This window comes from Battus philenor, unplaced genomic scaffold, assembly GCF_028537555.1.
Source record: "Battus philenor isolate CCGP_79_NKW_IND1 unplaced genomic scaffold, ilBatPhil1.0.hap1 SCAF_7, whole genome shotgun sequence".
Taxonomy (NCBI): Eukaryota; Metazoa; Arthropoda; class Insecta; order Lepidoptera; family Papilionidae; genus Battus; species Battus philenor.
The window spans coordinates 15,844,725-15,863,907 of record NW_027181737.1 but is presented as its reverse complement, the minus strand read 5'-3'; the positions used below and the strand labels follow the sequence as shown (position 1 = coordinate 15,863,907).

General features: G+C 33.4%; 1 protein-coding gene across 1 annotated transcript; it reads right to left on the bottom strand.

Annotated features, from left to right (window-relative positions):
* Positions 1-2,214: 2,214 nt before the first annotated feature.
* Positions 2,215-6,948, bottom strand: LOC137931307 (esterase FE4-like). Its single transcript, XM_068774754.1, has 3 exons — positions 6,625-6,948; positions 2,778-4,048; positions 2,215-2,392 (listed from the first exon to the last, which is right to left on the bottom strand). The coding sequence occupies exons 1-3, from the start codon at positions 6,802-6,804 to the stop codon at positions 2,221-2,223; spliced, it is 1,623 nt and encodes a 540-aa protein (XP_068630855.1). The 5' UTR covers positions 6,805-6,948; the 3' UTR covers positions 2,215-2,220.
* Between the last annotated feature and the right edge of the window lie 12,235 nt (positions 6,949-19,183).

Below are 19,183 nucleotides of genomic sequence, written 5' to 3'. Positions count from 1 at the left end.
AAGTGAATAAATGTAGAAACCAAAAGAGAAGGAGATGTAAGTGGGGCGATGTATTTATGGAAAGGAATGGGAAGAATGAAAGAAAAGGAAGATAAGAGAACGAATGTTTGACATTAAGAAGTGTGTAAAATAAGAATGAAAATAAAAAATTACGTGAAAAAAATATTATAGTAAAAAAGATTCCCTTCTCGCACATGGTAGGGGAGTACGAGAGATAAAACATAGCAATTTAAAAAATGCTTCATCAGTGCCGATGCCGTTGGTTTCTAAATCATTTCAAATTCAACACGCCAAAATTATTTTATGTTATACATAGTTAAACATTTCGAAGTAATGTACCCAGCTGTCAAATTTCGTATACCAAGCAAATCATAATTGTAGCAAGTGATGTGTAATTAAAATACATTACACCGTCTCGACTTAACCCTTCATAATTATGCTGATACGTTCCTATCCTTTGTAAGACGGATATACGATTATGTGTAAAATGTTTTATGTTAGTAAGGGCTTTAAAACGATTTTAGATATTAATACGGCTTTTAAAGAGATTTAAACTTTGTATTCTTGCACTATTGTGGTTTTGGTCATCCAACGGTTGGTTCTATTGCACTTGCTGCTCTCATATATCTGCTGCTATCATATAGTTGTTTGAATTTTGATGATGTCTACATAAACTAGCAATTCAATATAGCCTTCTAGTGAATTTAGTTTAAAGTGTAGGATACTTTTTTTTTTGGTTGTCTTGTAATTAAGAATATCAATCAAAAAATCAAAACCAAAGAACCAAAGACACCGACTTAACTCAAAGAATTTCTCATCTGAAGTTGCAATCGGTAAAGCACATCGTTCTGTTTCTTTAACCTCCTGTTTCTCTATCATTCTTTGGACTGAGACTTTTGTATTTATAAGTTTTTCAGTATATTTTCTTGTTCTCCTGTCGCAATATCTGGCATTCTATCTTCCTTCCTTCACATTTTATTTCATTCTTATTACGTATGTCAGTTATTTTATACACTTGTTTATTTCTCATCCCGAATTATTTTTTTATTTATTTTTATTGCCTCCTTTATTGTAATTTTTGCATATGACTTTTGCATATGAGGGGTATTAGGGTAGAAATATTTTCAAGTTTCGACAACGAGCCAGTAGTGGTGGCGTGGATAGACTCCACCTTAGATGGACAGGTGACATAATAAAAGTCGCGGGAAGTTACTTGATAAAGGCAGTGAAACACCGGACATCGTGGCATTATTCACAATGATGTTTTCCATTAAGCATTAAGATATCGAACCAGTGGTATCTCATTACTTATTTTTTTTATGGCCCGCTATTAGGGGCCTCTCGTACCCCTAACTTTTTGGGATTAGGGACTTTATTGTTCAATATTATTTTCCAGTCTTTTCTTTATTTATCACTCTCTTTCACGCGTCACAATATCTTCCATTCTTTACTTTCGTCCTTCACAATATATTTCGTTTTGCTCTTTTATACCTTCTTTCTTTCCTCGCCTTTCTTCCATCGTCTTCTTACTCTAAGGTGGCTAGGTTTTATTTATTCTTATTCTTTAATTTTTTCTTACATTTAATTTATCTTTATTTACACATTTATTTTACTTTCTTAATTCTTTATTACACATTTCTTTTTTTATTTCTTATTATTAGTTAACATTTTATTTTGTGCAGAGTTACTTATTACTTACTTATAAAGATTGAAATGTACACAAAAATGTCTATTGAGTAAAAATATAAGGATTTTTAAATTCCATACTTGTTCTTCATATAAGCGAATAATTTTAAAAGTGACTACAAAAAAGAAATTCGTGTAAATTAATTGTGGGCTTTTTCGAACTATGACGCGTTCGTAATCTTTTTAGCGTTATTTAAGATGGAATAAAGGTATATTTTTACTAAGCAAGGAGCTATTTCAATTGACGAAATAGTAGAAATAGCCAAAAAGGAATGAAGAACAGGATGGTTTGGAGTAAGCTGCAGAAAACCTATCCATAGTGCGTTATTTCTATCACAAACTGACATACGAGTATAACACACAATGTAATTTCAAAAGAAATATGTTTCCAATTTTATTGGTAAATAAAGGCTTTTTATTATGTCACGTCAATATAAAATTGAGCTTGTCTAGTAATATTTTGTTCATATATACAACTGGCCACTATATTTTTTATTTAAAATAATAATAAAAGGTTTAGTTGCACATAATTTATTAAATCCAACGTTTTCGATATTTATCATACAGTGTTTTCCATAACTTATATGGTTCAGGGTTTGGCATTGGTCCCATTTTCAAAACGTCATTTATGTAGAGAAAATTCATTTTATTCTTCGTACTTGGTATCCATTCGACTCCAAATTGCTTTGGATCCGGTGTTGGGTTCCTGTATAAGACAAAATCTAATTTAGGTATGTATTTAAATAATGAAAAAAAAATCTTGAAATCATTTAACCCATAATAATTCGTTACGTTTTAACTAAAATGGTAAATAGCTATTGTAATAAATTAATTATTTTTAAAACAAATGACATATTTTGTCAACAATGCGAAAACTAAATGAACGCAGCGATATAAATAAGGTTAGTATTAAAAGAAAGAGACAACGTTATTGCATCTTTCTCTGTGATTTATAAAAATGGTGTCACTGTTGACAAAGATTCTTCTTTAACTTTTATTAAAAAATATTTATCAATTAAACATCGTAAAAATGTGTATATGAAGCTCCCCAAACCTAATCAAATAAGACAAAAAAGCAGCAATTAACATACCCAAATTTAGCAAAATTTGTCCACAACGTTGTCAATGTATCAATCATTCTTTGATCTCTCGGAAGACAGGCTTGAGGTGCAAAATGTGATTTGAAGATATAAAACAAATCATCGCCGTGTGAGGCTCCACTTTCGCTTCCGTATCCGCTCCACATCTTCATAAAGTTTCTACCGCCCGAATAATCAAAATAATAATTGTATACGCTAGCATTGGCATTTTTAATTAAAAGATTTGCTTCGAATAGTGTAGGCATTTCAAAATACAAATGCGTATACATTTCCGATAGAGTTAATATATTTTTCTCATTCATTTCTTCATTTCCGAAATGAAACTCTTGTACCTTTCGAGATTCTATAGCCATTTCATCCTTAGTTTCAAAATGTAGATCAGACGCCGACCAATACCTTTGGTTTCTCTCTTCAATCGATTCATCGCAGTACTCGGATATCAAAAACAAACCTTCTTTACTAGTCGTTCCGTAAATAACAGGAACACTACTCGTCTTATTTGCAAATAAATTATAAGGTAAATCTGGTAATACTGCTTCCTCACCTTCTATAGTCTCTTCAACACACGGCAGATGTATCAGCTGTGTATCTAGATACTTTATTGAATGTTTCCTAATATTAGCACCTACTAACTCACTTAAGGATAACTTAGAAAAGAACTTATATAAATCATAACGATTATCGCCATTGTAACCTAGAGTTTTTGCGAGAAGGTGTGCGATTTTCACTGGGTTTTTATTAATTACCCAATTAGATAAAGATGGACCGCTTTGAACTATGGCTCTGTTATATAATCCTTTAGACATTTCGCTCGCTAGAAGTAAAGATACAGATGTAGCACCAGCGCTTTCTCCAAATATCGTAACGTTGTCTGGATCTCCGCCAAAAGCAGCGATGTTGTTCTTAACCCATCTCAATGCTGCGATTTGATCTTTAAGTCCAGCGTTACCTGGCGCTTCTTTTATTCCAAGACAGAGAAATCCCAGAGCACCTATTCTATAGTTAAATGTTACTACAATTACATCTTTTTCTATTAAGAAATCTGGACCATAAACCAATTTTCCGCCTCCCCCTAAAATGAAAGTACCTCCGTGTACGTATACCATTACTGCAAATGGTGGTTTCGCCATTGTTGGAACATAAACATTGACCTTCAAGCAGTCTTCCAATCCAACGACACCTAGTATCGTGTGTTGTGGACAAAAGTATATCTCGTCGACGGCTTTGTAAACTCCTTCCCATTTAGGAGGTGGACCTGGTGCCTGTAAAGTAAAATTACAATGAATAATAAATAAAACACACGTCTTATACGATCGTTGTCTTGTTTTAAAAATATTTCTGAAAATATTTAAATAAGAATCCGACTACATGTGGGCTCTTTTCAGATCCCATCACGCTTGGACCTCACGCAGCGAGGAATTTTAAATTTAATGATTCCATTATAGGTGGTCCAAATTGACTCTAGTTTCTATCAAAATAGATTCTCCTCGCGTGACTGTCATAGACAAGTTAAAATTATACAGTGTAATTTTTTATATTTGTAAGAGTTTCAAACGAGTGAATTTACACCTCTTTTAATGTCAATTAATGTTTTCAAAAATGATTAAAAATGTAAATGCATTAAAGTAACAAAATATTTTAATGCGAATTATTAATATAAAACGAACAAACTTTCAAATTTAATGCTGAATATTAATAGGTATTGAAATTACGCATACTCCCAAAAGTTCTTTGCTTGTCGTTCTAATGGAAAAAAAAACTTATGTTAGATATTACAAAGTGATCACTTAATATATAGTGTTTGGAAATGTCCCTTAAAGCTTTTTACTAATAAATGTGTATACCTTCACTCGGTAAGAAAAGTATCAATATTTAGCCACTTCCGCACATGCAGTGGTAATCGTGCAACAAAGTGCACCGCCCGCCAGCCCGCTGATATATGCGTATGCGGCAAACAATGCGAATCACACAACTGCCACCGCTAAATCACTCAACACGTGTTTCACCCCTCCACGGGGCATCTTCAGGAGTTATGTTACAGGGGTGTTACAGTGGCTAAATATTGGTCCTTTTCATACTTAGGATGGACTTCCGCAAGGTAACGCCTGATTCCATTAAATATACCTTCACTCGTTTAAAGCTTTTATGTCTAATCTCTCGTACAATAATAATAGACGCGCACAACATTTTTGTTTGAATTAGCTACAATAACAGTCCTGCGCTGCCCGAATCCTGCAACTTCCCTTGACCTTGACTACCTTGTCTACCGGCACGTGGTCACCGCTCGAGAACCTTTCGGCCATCGGTTGAACAAGCGATGTACCCCGCTCACTACAGACCAGCAATTCTTCGAGCTACGTCGGATTTCCTCATTTTCTAGATTTTTTCTAAATCTCCTAGATTCTCTCTATGTGACCTTGAGCCTTTTTGTAAGGTCCAAGGCTTCAAATTCTATAATATTTGTATTTCATTCAATATAACTAAAACGTTTAGTTAAAAATCTAATTAAAATACTTTCCCTTGCGAGACAAATGTAATTAAAACTCTCGTAAGATCTAATCAACGAATTAATTAGGAATAAATTCATAGTTGATTTGTATGCGGTAAATGTAGGAACGAAAGATATTTGTAACGGTACGAAATAGCTCTATTGCTGAAGGATATCATACAAGAGTAATTACTCGCATTTTCTGGAAGCTTCTTCCAAAGCGGTATTAGGTAGGGAGGGGAGTCTGATCCATGAAGCTAAATGCCTATACAAGAAGGCTTCTTTAAACCTGCTACGCGGGTCTTTTCTATGACCCCCATTATTTGGGACAACTCGTTCCCCCTATCTGTATTTAGGACAGGGAATAAATTTATCAATAATTTCTTTGTTGTTGCAGTTTTATTTTCTTTTATGACACTTTCTTTTATTCTCTTCTCATCATTCACAATCCTTACACACATAGTCTATCTTCCTACGCCACATTCTTTTGTGTCCTTTAGTTTACAATTTAAAATTTTTGATGTTTTTAATTTTTTCTTATATTTTTAATATAATCTTTTTTTTATTTATAACCTTCTTTGGCAATTTGCCATTAAGGTGACGACTTCTACTCTGCTTCACACTAACCATTTCCTACTACGCAAAGAACCCAGCAATCTCAAGGTAAATCCCTGGACTACCAAGTCATGTTTCTTTATTAATAAATGATATTAACATAAGTAGTTAAAACTTTAACTTAATGATACTGATTTTTCTAAGTTTATACTATAAGATCATCATTATTACTTGATCTATAGCACATCCTCAGCTAGACTAAGGCATCACACATATACTTTTTAAACACCTGAAAATTAATACCCTTGTGTATTTGTAGTAGGTTGTGTAACATGTGGTTTTTCTAGTAAACTGTTTTTAATTCATTTGAATTCAAAATATCGTTGTTCAAGTACGAATTTATATGTAATTTTGAATTGTCGATTATTTTAACATTATATGGTAATAAAATAAAGCTGGTTCGGAATACTGACCTATTAAGTAGAGCGGGCCAGAATCTCAACAGTTGCTCGTTTAAAATGAAATTTTCAAATTCAATTTTTGATGTGTACATTATAATGTCTACCATGTAAATGAATCAAAAAACTAATTTCCATACATTTCAATTAAAAACTCTTAAATTATATAATAGGATTTATATAATATTATACTTTTTAAACTGAATTTTATATTAAAAAATAAGTCAAGATATCTAGTCGAATTTGTTAACAGGAAGTAAAATTAAGGCGTAACGTATTTATATTTATTTCTTAACAAATTAACAAGTGAAAAGGTTTAAAAAATAACTTTGTTTACCTTAAAACGTACACTGCTGTTAGTGGAGGCATAAGGGATACCGATGTATTCAAAGAACATTCCATTTCTGCTCAATTTACCTGTCAAAACACCTTGGTCTATTGTAACTTGAGGTGCTGGTTCGTCTATCAAATTCGCCACGACCAACGTGAATAGTACAAGATACTTTCCGTATTTCATTTTCCTATCATCACTTTGAAATCATCATTGAAACACTTCACTTTGTTATCCGTTCAATTTTTAAATTCATTGTAAATTTTACTAAACATATATATCATTATATTTCTAACTTATTCATCAACTTGATAAAGCGTGCGGTGTCGTTTGAATCCAACTAAGTTATTGCAGGCAAGTTTATTTTGTTTATGATATTGAAATATTATAAGTTTTTGCCCTACAGATAACCTCTCGCTGCTCCAATTAATAACATTTATTATGACTATATGCTTTTATTTGTTGAGATAATTAGTTTTTTTTAAACAAATATAATTATCGACATGAGATTTGTTCATATTTAAATCATTCATTATTGTATTTAATGCCGTCATTTCAGCTAGGGCTTACAATGCCGAACTAAAATCTTAATACCGATATTTGATATTTGAAATATCGGTATTAAAACCGGTATTATTAATAAAAAAATTACTTGTTATACTTTTACTTACCTCAGTTGCTCCATTGACTCGTTATAACAAATAATATATGAAATTCAATATTAAATTCTATGTTATATTTTACATATAAAAGGCTTGTATGGTATTGTATAATTAAACAAGTAATAAATATTATTAAATTAAAAGTATTTATGAAATAATATTAATAAATTGCGTTTTCTTTATTAAAGTATGCTATGTTAGTATATTATAAGTATGTTTATGTATATTTATGTTCATTTGTTTGTGAATATTTTTTTTTTGTACACGTGAACTACCCTTTATAAGTACTATTATCTTTTCCTTACTATGGTTGTCTGTAAGAGATTGCCTTGTGTGATAAGACCGCCCATTGTACTTTTCTGTATATTATTGTATCTGCATATTATGTATCTTATCGTGTACAATAAATAATATTAAATAAATAAAAATAAATAAAGTATGCTTTTAAAGAACATAAACAATCAATTTAAATTTTTACTAGTAAACACTACAGCTGATTTGCAAAATGAAACAATCTAATCTAAACAATTTAATAATTATTGTGTTACTTACTTTATGTATTTGTATAAAAGAGACCTAATCATTGGGTAATAGACGTAAAACATAAACAATCGCTTTATAGTGCGGACACGCCGCTTCTCGATTGTACCATACTCGGCTCCGTTTGTGTAATAAATGTGCCAGATATATATTTTAATACAATGAATTTGTTTGTACATCTTAAAAAAAACCTTGTAATTAATTAATATTATTTTTAAATTGGATTTATATTGTGTCATAAATTCAATTTTCATTCATTAATGTAATACCGAAATACCGGTATTTTTACTTAAATAACCGATTTTTATTTATTTATTTATTTAATATTCTTTATTGTACACGATAAGATACATAATATACAGATACAATAATATACAGAAAAGTACAATGGGCGGTCTTATCACATAAGGCAATCTCTTTCAGACAACCATAGTAAGGAAAAGATAATAGTACTTATAAAGGGTAGTTCACGTGTACAAAAAATACATATTCACAAACAAATGATCATAAATATACATAAACATACATACATACGTATATAACATGTATACTTATAATAAAAAAGGTTTAACACATATTATAAATATAATATAATAATAAATAAAAACATCTAACTGTCTTCGATCAGTATTGGTTCGATCGCACTTGCCTCAGAAAGAAGCAAGAAGAAAAAGAAACGAACAGTAGGTTGTCCACAAATATTGACTTTCACCATACATTTACAATAAACCCGATTGGAATTGTACCCAAAGTTTTTCAGACTTTATGAATGGAAGTCCTGCGCTGCGCTTGCCGGGCTAAGGTTTCGCAGACATCTGTTCTGCGTTTTGTTGTCTGCCTAATACTTCAACTTACTAATCCGCTAATGCCGCGTAGTGATAAGACAGCGATATGACTTCGGACTATAACTATGACGTCATCGTCAGTCAACCTAGTGTCGGATGGGCTACCCACGCCCCGTCTACCGTCGTGTGGTCACCACTCGAGAACCTTCCTTCCCCCACAGCCATTGGTTGCAAGAGCGAACGCGCCACGCCCACTGCTACTTCAGATAACGCGAGCTACGTCGGTGATCTTAACTCTTCTGCGGATCTCCTCATTTTGATTCAACTTAGACCATAGCCTTCTCCATTACTCTCTGGGTGACCTCAATCCTTATGAGGGCCGTCATAAATGACCACGTCGCGGATCCGTATGTCATCACCGGCAACATATATTACTCAAAGATCTTTGTCTTCAAACATTGCGGTATTTTGGATTAGAAGAGGTTTAGGAGCTTCTTGAACGCTGCCCATCAGAGTTGGATTCAGGGAATAATTTATTTCTCGATATTGGACTTGTCAAGCTGGACGGTTTGTTTCAAGTATATAGTCGTCTACAACTTCGGGCATAGCACCTTCGACAACTACTTGAGCAGACACGACATAGATATTATCAGTCTTACAATAACATAAAATTAAGTATTTTTTTTGTTATAGCCTGTTTTTAATTAAGCGAACGCGGTGGATTTTATTACGTATTTCTTTAGGAGTTATTAAGCATAATATATAGGAATATAAGTACGATAATTTCATTTACTTGACTTACAAAATATGTCTTAAAGAGATAGTTTTAACTGACGTCTGGTCGCGTTCGCGCCTGAATAGTAAATGCCCTGAACCACGAAAAGTGAGTGCATGTGAAGTCTTGTTTTGAAACAAATTATTTAGCTAATTCTCTTTACGTTTTTCCTGTAAATTTAAAAATCGACATTATGTCTTACATTGTATAACTAAATGTCTACGAAGATAAACAGTTTCCACATATACCATGATCTTCATTCAAACTTAAAGAATAAAGAAATTAAAAAAAGAATCATAATTATAAAATAACTTTTTAAAATAGATCTAATTTCTATTTTCAAAATTACTTTTTTTATTAACATAGCGTATGTCCCGGTTGCCTGTCATTCTAAATTGAAATAATTCCTGTACTTATTTTAAATTTATATCAATTATAATAATATTGTCAATCCTTAATAAATAAATAAAACCGAAGTATCCTCATTTTTATTGTGGTAGGGTTTCTGAACTGTGACACGATCTAAATTAATTTATTTTGCAATTTAAATACAGACTATTCATACAGGATAATATTTAAAATAATAATTTTAGTGGTAGTAATTATTTACATTACAAGATAGTATTTAGTTATAATTTTAGTGTTAATATTTATTTACATAAGCATTGCAACGATGACATAGGTGAAATTTATAAGAATAATATTCAAATAAATGGACAGTAGACAACTGTTTGAATACGGGTTTGAATACGCGATGGCAGAGAAATGGGGTTAGTTGGGGACGAGGGTGGCGGATGCACTGTGCCGCCGCCACTCCGGCACGCGCGGGCACTTTGTGCTGTTATTAAAAAAGCCCAAAACTCGTTCCGTTTCGACGTTTCGCCGTTATGAGTTGAATCTTCACAGCTTAAAAGCTCGGAACATTCGTTTTAAGCTGCAAATGAATGTAAACACTATTCCGTCTTCATAATCCAGTTCGTAAAACATTTTTTAATATTTCATGGAAATTCATTAATTTATTTCACTAACAACAGAGGATTATTTACAGTGAAACCTTATATACGTCACGAAGAGAATGCAGCACAGTTCGATCGAATCTAGAATATCTGACTGTGAACTTATATGGCGTCCCGACATTATCGAATATCAATATTACATGTATTCCAACATCATCGAATATTCCCCGTGTAAACCTCCAATTATCGGAACAACAAATTTATTGCGAGAGCCAGCAACCTGTTCAAAAATATAACGAATTTTAAAGACTCTAGCTTTTTACAAATTACATAAAGGACGCATTCTTTATTTGATTTAAATAGTGTATTATCATTCGTTCATTTTCATTCATTCATATCAGTCGATAGACGCCCACTGTAAGGTATAAGTTTCCTCCAAAGATCGTTACGATAGCATGCACTGACTGCATTCAGTGACTTTTTATGTCCTTGATGAGTTTATCGGTTTACATAGTGGCAGCCAACCACCTCACATCTAATGACTCGTGGTCGCTACTCAATAATGCATGAGCAATGTGTGCACATTGTGCTATGTGTGCTTTCTGTAACTTCAGACGAGCAATTCTTCGAGCTATGTCTGTTACTTTGTTTCTTCTACAGATGTGCTCATTTCTGATTCGATCTCGCAGCGAAACGAGCATAGCCTTCCTCATTGCTCTCTGGGTGGCCTTGAGCCTTCTCATAAGACACATCATAAACGACCACATCTCAAATCCATATATCATCACCGACATCACAAGTTCAAAGACGTTCGTTTTCAGATATTATGGTATTTTGGACGAGATAATTTCGGAGCTTTCCAAATGCTATATATAAATTAAATTGTATATATTTTATATACTTAGCGTTAAAAAAGTAATATGAAACTGTCATTTAAAAATCTCGTATATAAGGAAGGCAGGATTTTTTTTCCTAGGTTGATAGGTCTGTATTACATTTGCCAAGCATTTGTTTATCAAAAGGTTTGATTATCTTCGAGTTAGGCACAATTTATTAAAAAAAGAGCGTCAAAACTCGACCTATATTGTTCAGCAACCACTGTATTCACTTGATTTGGCTCCGTACAATTTTGGCTACTCTGAAAATTTAAAGGGACGCGGACGCCATTTTGACACATTTGAGAAGTTAAAAACCGAACCGAAGAAGATCTTGAAGGCTATAGTGGAAAAAGAGTATTCCGGCTGTTCGGTGACTGAAAAAAACGTTGGCAAAAGCGCGTTTTATCGAATGGGGATAACTTCAAAGGGGATGAAATTGATTTATAAGAATAAAAAATGAATTTATATTTTATCAATAAATTCGTCTTAGTTTCAATCACAGTTTTATCATTTAATTTTATGGCTAAACTGTACATAGATTTAAATATTCCAAAATATTGTTATTGGCGTATTTATATGCAATAATAAAATGTAAATTCTATATTTATTCCCCGTCCGAAAAACACCCCTTTATTTTAGCTTTTACTTTCATTTACTATAATAATAAATTCTAGTAACGTTTTTTTTTTAATTTTAACAGCTTAAAGTTTTTTTAAGAGAATCCATAATCAATAAAATTAAACTAAAAACAATGCTATAAATTTATCATCTTTTCCTGTATCAATGCAATTGTAGGTAACGTAAAAGCTGACGTCGAAGTTAGATATCCAAGGCAATATAAATTTCACAGTTACCTATTACGTATCTCTTACGAGTTATCTATGTGAAATAAATTCAGCTGACTGTACCACACGAAGTGACCGCTTATATATTAGGCAAGAGTCTGACCGTAGAGTCATACATTAAGACTTGCTAGATTTAATCGTTTTAAAACTCTACAAAGTGATGTGATTTTGTAATATAAATTCAAGAGATTTGTTTTTATCTTAGACTAAATTTGCGAATTTATTTATTAGATACATAAATTTAATACGAACTCGTTTTTAAATACTTATTTTTCATTTTGAATCTTCTACTTCTTTCTTCCCTTTATTTTGGGGTCGGGTCTCCTTATCTATTTGCGCCAGGCCACTCTATCCTGGGTTGTCTCTGCATCAAGTTGAAGGGTTCCTAGTTCCTTTCTGATATTAGACCACCACGTAGCTTTTAGACGCCCTTTCCCTCTTGGGAATTCTGGGAGGTTTAAGGCAGTTTTTATCACGTGGTCATCTGGTTTTCGTTGAATATGGCCATACCATAGCAATATAATAATTTTCATTTTGAATACATACTTTCATTATTATATCTTGTGATGTTAACAAAACTGCTGGTGAACAAATTGTAAATCATCATAGGTGAAGATTTTAATTCTATCGCAGTGTGGTATTATATGCTATACCCAGAGAACGCTTTTGACCTTTGGAAACTTGTTTGAGATAATTGTAGCATTTTATCCCGGGAATCGAACCCGCGATGTACAATAGTAATTCTCAGTCTGCTGATGCACTATTTTTTAAAATAGGATCTTTATCCCACAGAAATTTTCCTCCTTGCTTCTGTTTTTACATTTATCTTTAATATTTCCAAAATTGTTTTTTGCTCACGTTTTTGAATCTATTTTAACGACGCCCTTAGAATATACTTTTTTTAAAATTACGTCCCATGCGACCACTTCCCTGCTGCATATTGGCATCCTCAGGTTGTGCGTCAGTATCTGTGCGGCGGTTGCCGTATTCACCACATCGATGAATCTTGCGATCGCATCTCGAGTCTCTTCCGTGTGATACACGCACGAGTTCGTGTGACGTGATCTTGCTACCACCGCATTGTGGACACTGTCATACACACATTGGTGTCTGTTGTTCGACGAACAATGATGATCGCCTCTCTCTTTAGCCCCTGACCCTCGTGGTGAGCGCTGTGGTAACTTGTCTCTGTACCGTAGCAATAGCTAATAAACTTTTTTTTTGTTTGGGTGTGAGTCAGGTACAGGGTGTTCCTCTGTTTCAGGACATTTTATGTCTGCTGATATACCACTCCTCACTCAGTATTTGAATAATAAAGATGGATTTCAAAGACAATTTTCAAATCGTGAAATGTATAATGCAAGTCAAATAAAAAAGAACAATCTTAAAGTTGATTTAGGAATTTTTACCCCTTTCACAAACCGCTCTGGCGTCTTCCACTTGATTTCTTTCGAAATTAAGTTCCCTTCCGTTTCTCCGAGTTAATAAATTTGAACATCCATTTGAAATTCTCTTCCTTTTCACCGCTTCGATAACTGGATATTCTTTCATTACTTAATTGGAATAATGTAATCTAGTTTAACAATGGACGAAATCCTATACAAATATATATATATATATATATATATATATATATATATATATATATATATATATATACATATATATATATATATATGTGTGTGTGTGTGTGTGTGTGTGTGTGTGTATATAAATATGAACACTTCACTTTCATATTTGTACGCTTCGCTTCTCAACTATATAGAATCTCTAATTGTATTGAAAGAATTTATACGAGTAAAGGAAAATACTTTATTGTATGTATTATGTATTATTGTATGGGACGATTGTAAATAGAAGTAAAAAGTTGGAAGCTTTTATTGATATACGAGCTTTATATTCCCTCCTATAAATGTTACCTATAATTAGACTATATATTCTAAAATATACGAAAATGTTTACTTTGGGTATGTTTTTTTTCTTATACATATTATTATGTACGTATGTATTCCATATAAAAAGTGGTACTCTTTCTTTACTTTAAGTTAAAGCCTTAATCTTTACTATAACAGAAGCTGAGAAATTAAATCTCTCTAGGTCATATACAACCTAGAATTCTCAAATGTCCTCCACACAGAATACCAAATGAAGGTAAGACGAGCCTTTATACCATGTCCAAATATTAAACATTAGATGCCTCGTAGCACGGCGTAGCTCGTAGCTGTAATAAGCTGTAACTTATGCCGCTACAATAAAGGTGCTACGGCGTAGGTCCTATAACTAACTTTAGACATATTAAGTTGGCCTCACGTGATCTCCGTGCAGCGAACGCTCGAGTTTATCCCCCGTAACACCGGAGGCGTCTTTGGGAACAGTTTAATACATTGCTATTTTAACCGCCTTCGTGTATGACTAGCTTTTTTATGGCCATTATCAAAACCTTGGTAATTTTTTATTTACAAAATTGTTACCTATATTATATAAGCACTATTTAAAATAGATAAACTCTAAAACACTGTCATGGATTTCTGTAAAAAGGTAATTAAAAATAAATTGTATAAAAAAATTCAATCTTTGTTATATTAAAAAATTGTGACAAACAATCTTTGATATAGCCAGAAAGGAATAAAATTAGATTAATAATAATTATGATATGAATTATCAAAAAATATAAATGTAGAATCCAGGAGTGAAGGAGATGTAAGTGAGGCGATGTATATACGGAAAAGAATGGGAAGAATAAAAGATAATGTAACGTAAAGAAAGAAAAACTAACGGTAGATATTAAGAAGGATACAAGAGGAGAATGCAAATAAAAAATTACATAATAAAATTATTATAGTAAAAAAGATCTCTACTCATACATAGTGGTGGCCCAAAAAAGAAGCTATTAAAAAATTACAAATTAAAAAAATTTTGAAAACGACTTTTCTTAGTATATCATTACGTGATTTATTATATATATATAAATGTATATAATTATATATAATTGCATATATTAAAAAAATCATTTCTTTGAAGCTTTTAAATCCACAGTCACTAACATAACATAACGTCACTTCTTTTATTGTAAAGAAATATATGTAATACACATCAATATTTCCTTGTTTTGCTTTGTGTAAATTAGCTGCAGCGGCAACCCTAGAGATCAAATTAAATAAAACGTGTTATACTTGGATACTGGGTGACTTGGATGTTTACATGACCCGATCCGTTGCGCCGATGCATAAAATATCATTTACGTTTTGATAAACACATTCATATTCATTTATATTCACATTGATAAATTTTCAATTAATAAAAACAACATGAATGAACATCTGAAATATATTATTTTAATAATTATTATTGGAACTATTTTTAATAATGCTTATTTTTATCTCTATCAATACCACTATCATTGAAACTATAATTGTTACTATCACTACTAACAGTAATTTTTTTTGTGGGGAAATCCTGCATGGAATACGAGGGATAACGAAAGTGTTATGCCGGACTCCTACTGACTAAAACCCCACGGTCTTCTCAGACGCCTTTTGTTGAAACTACGGAAATGCTTTCGCATACTACCGTAGCCGTACCGTAGCCTGAAGCCTCAACTCCTTAGAACAAAGCGGCAGTCCTCTCCCCTCCCCTGATAAATACGCGAGATTTAGTTCGCATGCCACCCCAGGGTTAGGACATACGTGCGGCGGATCACCTCGAATCCATCGCCAATGCCATGCTATGGGGTTGGAAAAGAGCACAGTTTAACCCCCTCTAACATCTAGGTGTCAGACTGCAGATGAGGAGCTCAGATGTTCTTTCTCTCTTTCTTTCCTCAGCCTTTTTCTGCAACATCAATTTTCAATTTTCGCTTAAGGTTGTCCAGCACTCCATGACTGCCCAGATCGGGCATCACCCTAACAAAGCCTGGTAAAGATAGGTCATTTCCCACAATGTCAGTGAGTTCTCAGCGCAGCTCATCCCAAGCTGAACACTCCTCAAGCGTGTACTGAGCTGTGCCTTCTTCGTTACCACAATGGTGGCATATGGCTAACTGTTGCCGGCCTGAGTACCTCCACAGGTTCAAGCTCAAGGAGGACCCCTCGTTCTTCTGTGAACCGGGCGCGGACCAGACCGTGATCCACCTTGTGGCCCAGTGTCCCGCATTCGGGGGACTCCGGTTCGACTTCGAGCACCGGTCTGGTGTGAAAATCAGGGACGAATCAATAGCCTCCGTGATAAGAGAAGAAAAAACCAAAGAAGAGTTCCTCCTACTCTGTAGAAAAATAAAAAGTATAGTAATAGATAGAAATAAAAGCTAATAAAAACGTAAACAAAAAAATAAAAAAATAATGTAAAACCAAGTGATATTGTAATAATCCTATATAGAAATAAAATAATAAAAATGTAAAAGAGAAATGAGGGATGTATGAAAGGCGTTACAGAACAGAAAGGGAAAAACAGAAGAATTGTGGCAAGAATGAAAAGAACGAAAGATCATACGATGTATGAAAGACGATAATGAAAATAAAAAAATATGTGAAAAAATGAAATAATGTTGAGTAGTCCCTGTCCCACACAAGATAGGGGGTACGAGAGGCTCCCAATAGCGGGGGCCATAAAAAAAAACCGAGAAATCTTTCTTAACCAGCCCTCTGTGCGTTTTTATGTATAGTTGTAAAAAAAAACGGTTGCCTGCCTATTCGATACAAGAACTAACCAAAGCATCCATGCTCTGAAACACCTGCACCTGCCGGAAGGTTAGAGTACCGCACCTGTTCGTCTAGTCCTCTAGGACAATACTACACCAGCAATACTACCTCAGCTACTTCTCACTTCGTAGACTTCTCACGAATGACTTTAACGAATTATTTTACAGAAACTATGTTCACGGAATACTATGTATTTACCGAAGAGTTTCTTAACGTATATTGTTACAAAACTGTGATGCAGTTAAACTTTGTTCGCACAAATTCACGATACGGGAGCCAAGTTGAACCGGCAACCAAGTGCAACCTAACATAAGTGAGATATAGATAGTAAGAATGTAAGAATCAAGAATAAACAAATTGTCAAAGAAATGATGTAAAAATTATAAGCATAAAATTGTATAACTCTAGAAGGAAGGCGATGATAGTGAGGCGATGAATGAAAGGAAAGTATGAAAAGAAGAAGAAAATTAGAGGAAATTATGAAAAACATTATGAAAGACGAAAGAGTAATAAATAAATTAATTTAAATTATAATATGTAAAAAATTACAATTTTAATAAAGATCCTGTCTACCAAGTGCAGCTAGGTACAATACTATCTCTCTTAACGCATATAGCGATACCAACAACTGTTCTTTAAACAATGGTCTCACATATGTGTGATTTAAAAATACCACACACTACTAATAACATTATTACCGTTACTGCTACTGTCATTACTACTATTTGTTACACTTTGAATACTACTGTCACTATCACCGTCACCATTAATATCTTTACCATTATCAGTATTACTACTATTATAATTATCTATGTTACCATTATTGTCATTATCATTATCTAGATCACTTTGGATCTTACGGTCACTATCACCGACACCATCACTGGCACTATCACTACCATTATCATTAACATTACTACTATAACTATCAATGTTACTATTACTGTCACTATCACTATTTAGTTAACTTTGAATGTTACTGTCACTATTTCTGATATCATTTTTACTACGACTGACAATATCAGTACATTGTATCACTGTCACACTTATTTCTCAAACTTCTCTACATTCACTATCATGACTTGCAATCTCATGTTTATTATAACTATATATGATATTTGGTGAGTTTATTTATCCCGAGTAGTGTTTCACTATAATAGTCTTGTCTAAAATTTTTCAACTTCTTATGTGCCATGCCTCACCTTAGCCTATTATATAATTCTTGTATTGTATGCCTTTCGAGTTAAACTCGTGTTGAGTCCACTTGCGAATTGGCTCCCTAACCAATTAGATTAACTTCATATGGGTCATGGATTCCACGTTAGGAAACACTGGTCGAGTCCCTTCATTTACCATCAGGTATCGCTTGACTCGTTTCGTCGCTTACGACTTCTAAAAAAGATGGCGTGAATTATGTAAAGAAACGAAGCGCGAGCGAAATATTTTGAGACAATAATGACTCCGGCGGCGGAGACGTAACTTCATTTCATCCCCTGAGACGTAGATGGATCGTCTGCTAAATCTTCCGAGCGCCGTCCATTTATTACTCGAAGATCGTCACGCCATTTGTGAGCTGTATTTATTTACTCCGATCTGTCTCATTGTTATGAAACGAATATTTTATTTGTGTATAATTTATTGTGTTATTTTTGTTCATTGAGGAAACAAGATGAAGATAGAGTGGACATCTGGCAGCGTAAGATGACGGGCATTCTCGACTAAAACTATCTGCTAAGGTCAACAATACCAACATAAGAAAAAAAAACTAATACAACAGATATGAAGAAAAGAGTGAGATTACGCAAGTGATATTTTAAAAGACATCATCAGTATAATGCACAACACCTGATGGGCAAAACGCTTAACAGAGTAGGTGCCAAATAAATGTGGAACCAAACTTTTAGCCAGAGACGTGGACCGTCATAGATTGAGGCACAGAAGCGTGAACGGAGTGGTTAAAGAGAGGGTTTCACCAAAGATGCGCCTACTACTTAGTACGAAAAATAAAGGCTATTTCTATTTTATTTATTTTGGAGCAATTGAGATCAGCGTACCTTACTTAGGCTCTAGAATACGTATATAACGAGGATGAATATTTAGTTCATATTTTAGATTTTGGGAATGAAGTCTAGATATAGACTTCATTCCCAAAATGTGGATGTTCTATGGTTGAAATGAGGACTTTGATATAAACAGCGCTAAGTAACAGACAGCCGCGGAAGTCTTCAGGTTCTGGGGTGGAGACCACATACCAGTCGACAACATCCACCAAGGTGGAAAAATGACCTTGCTACCAATCGCCGGAAGATGCAGGTCACTTTTAACTGATTCCATGGAAATGTGTGGTGAATGCAAGAATTTTATGTCCTAAAATTATGATGGTATTAAAATGAACACTGTTAACTTTGGTCGCGCTGTACATTGAGG

What these genes read in the sequence shown, in the direction of transcription:
- LOC137931307 (XM_068774754.1), bottom strand. Translation starts at nt 6,804, where the DNA reads ATGAAATACGGAAAGTATCTTGTACTATTCACGTTGGTCGTGGCGAAT. An exon ending in ACAGCAGTGTACGTTTTAAG is followed by an intron (nt 4,049 to 6,624) that starts GTAAACAAAGTT and finishes TTTACTTTACAG; the next exon opens with GCACCAGGTCCACCTCCTAA. An exon ending in ACAAATTTTGCTAAATTTGG is followed by an intron (nt 2,393 to 2,777) that starts GTATGTTAATTG and finishes TGTCTTATACAG; the next exon opens with GAACCCAACACCGGATCCAA.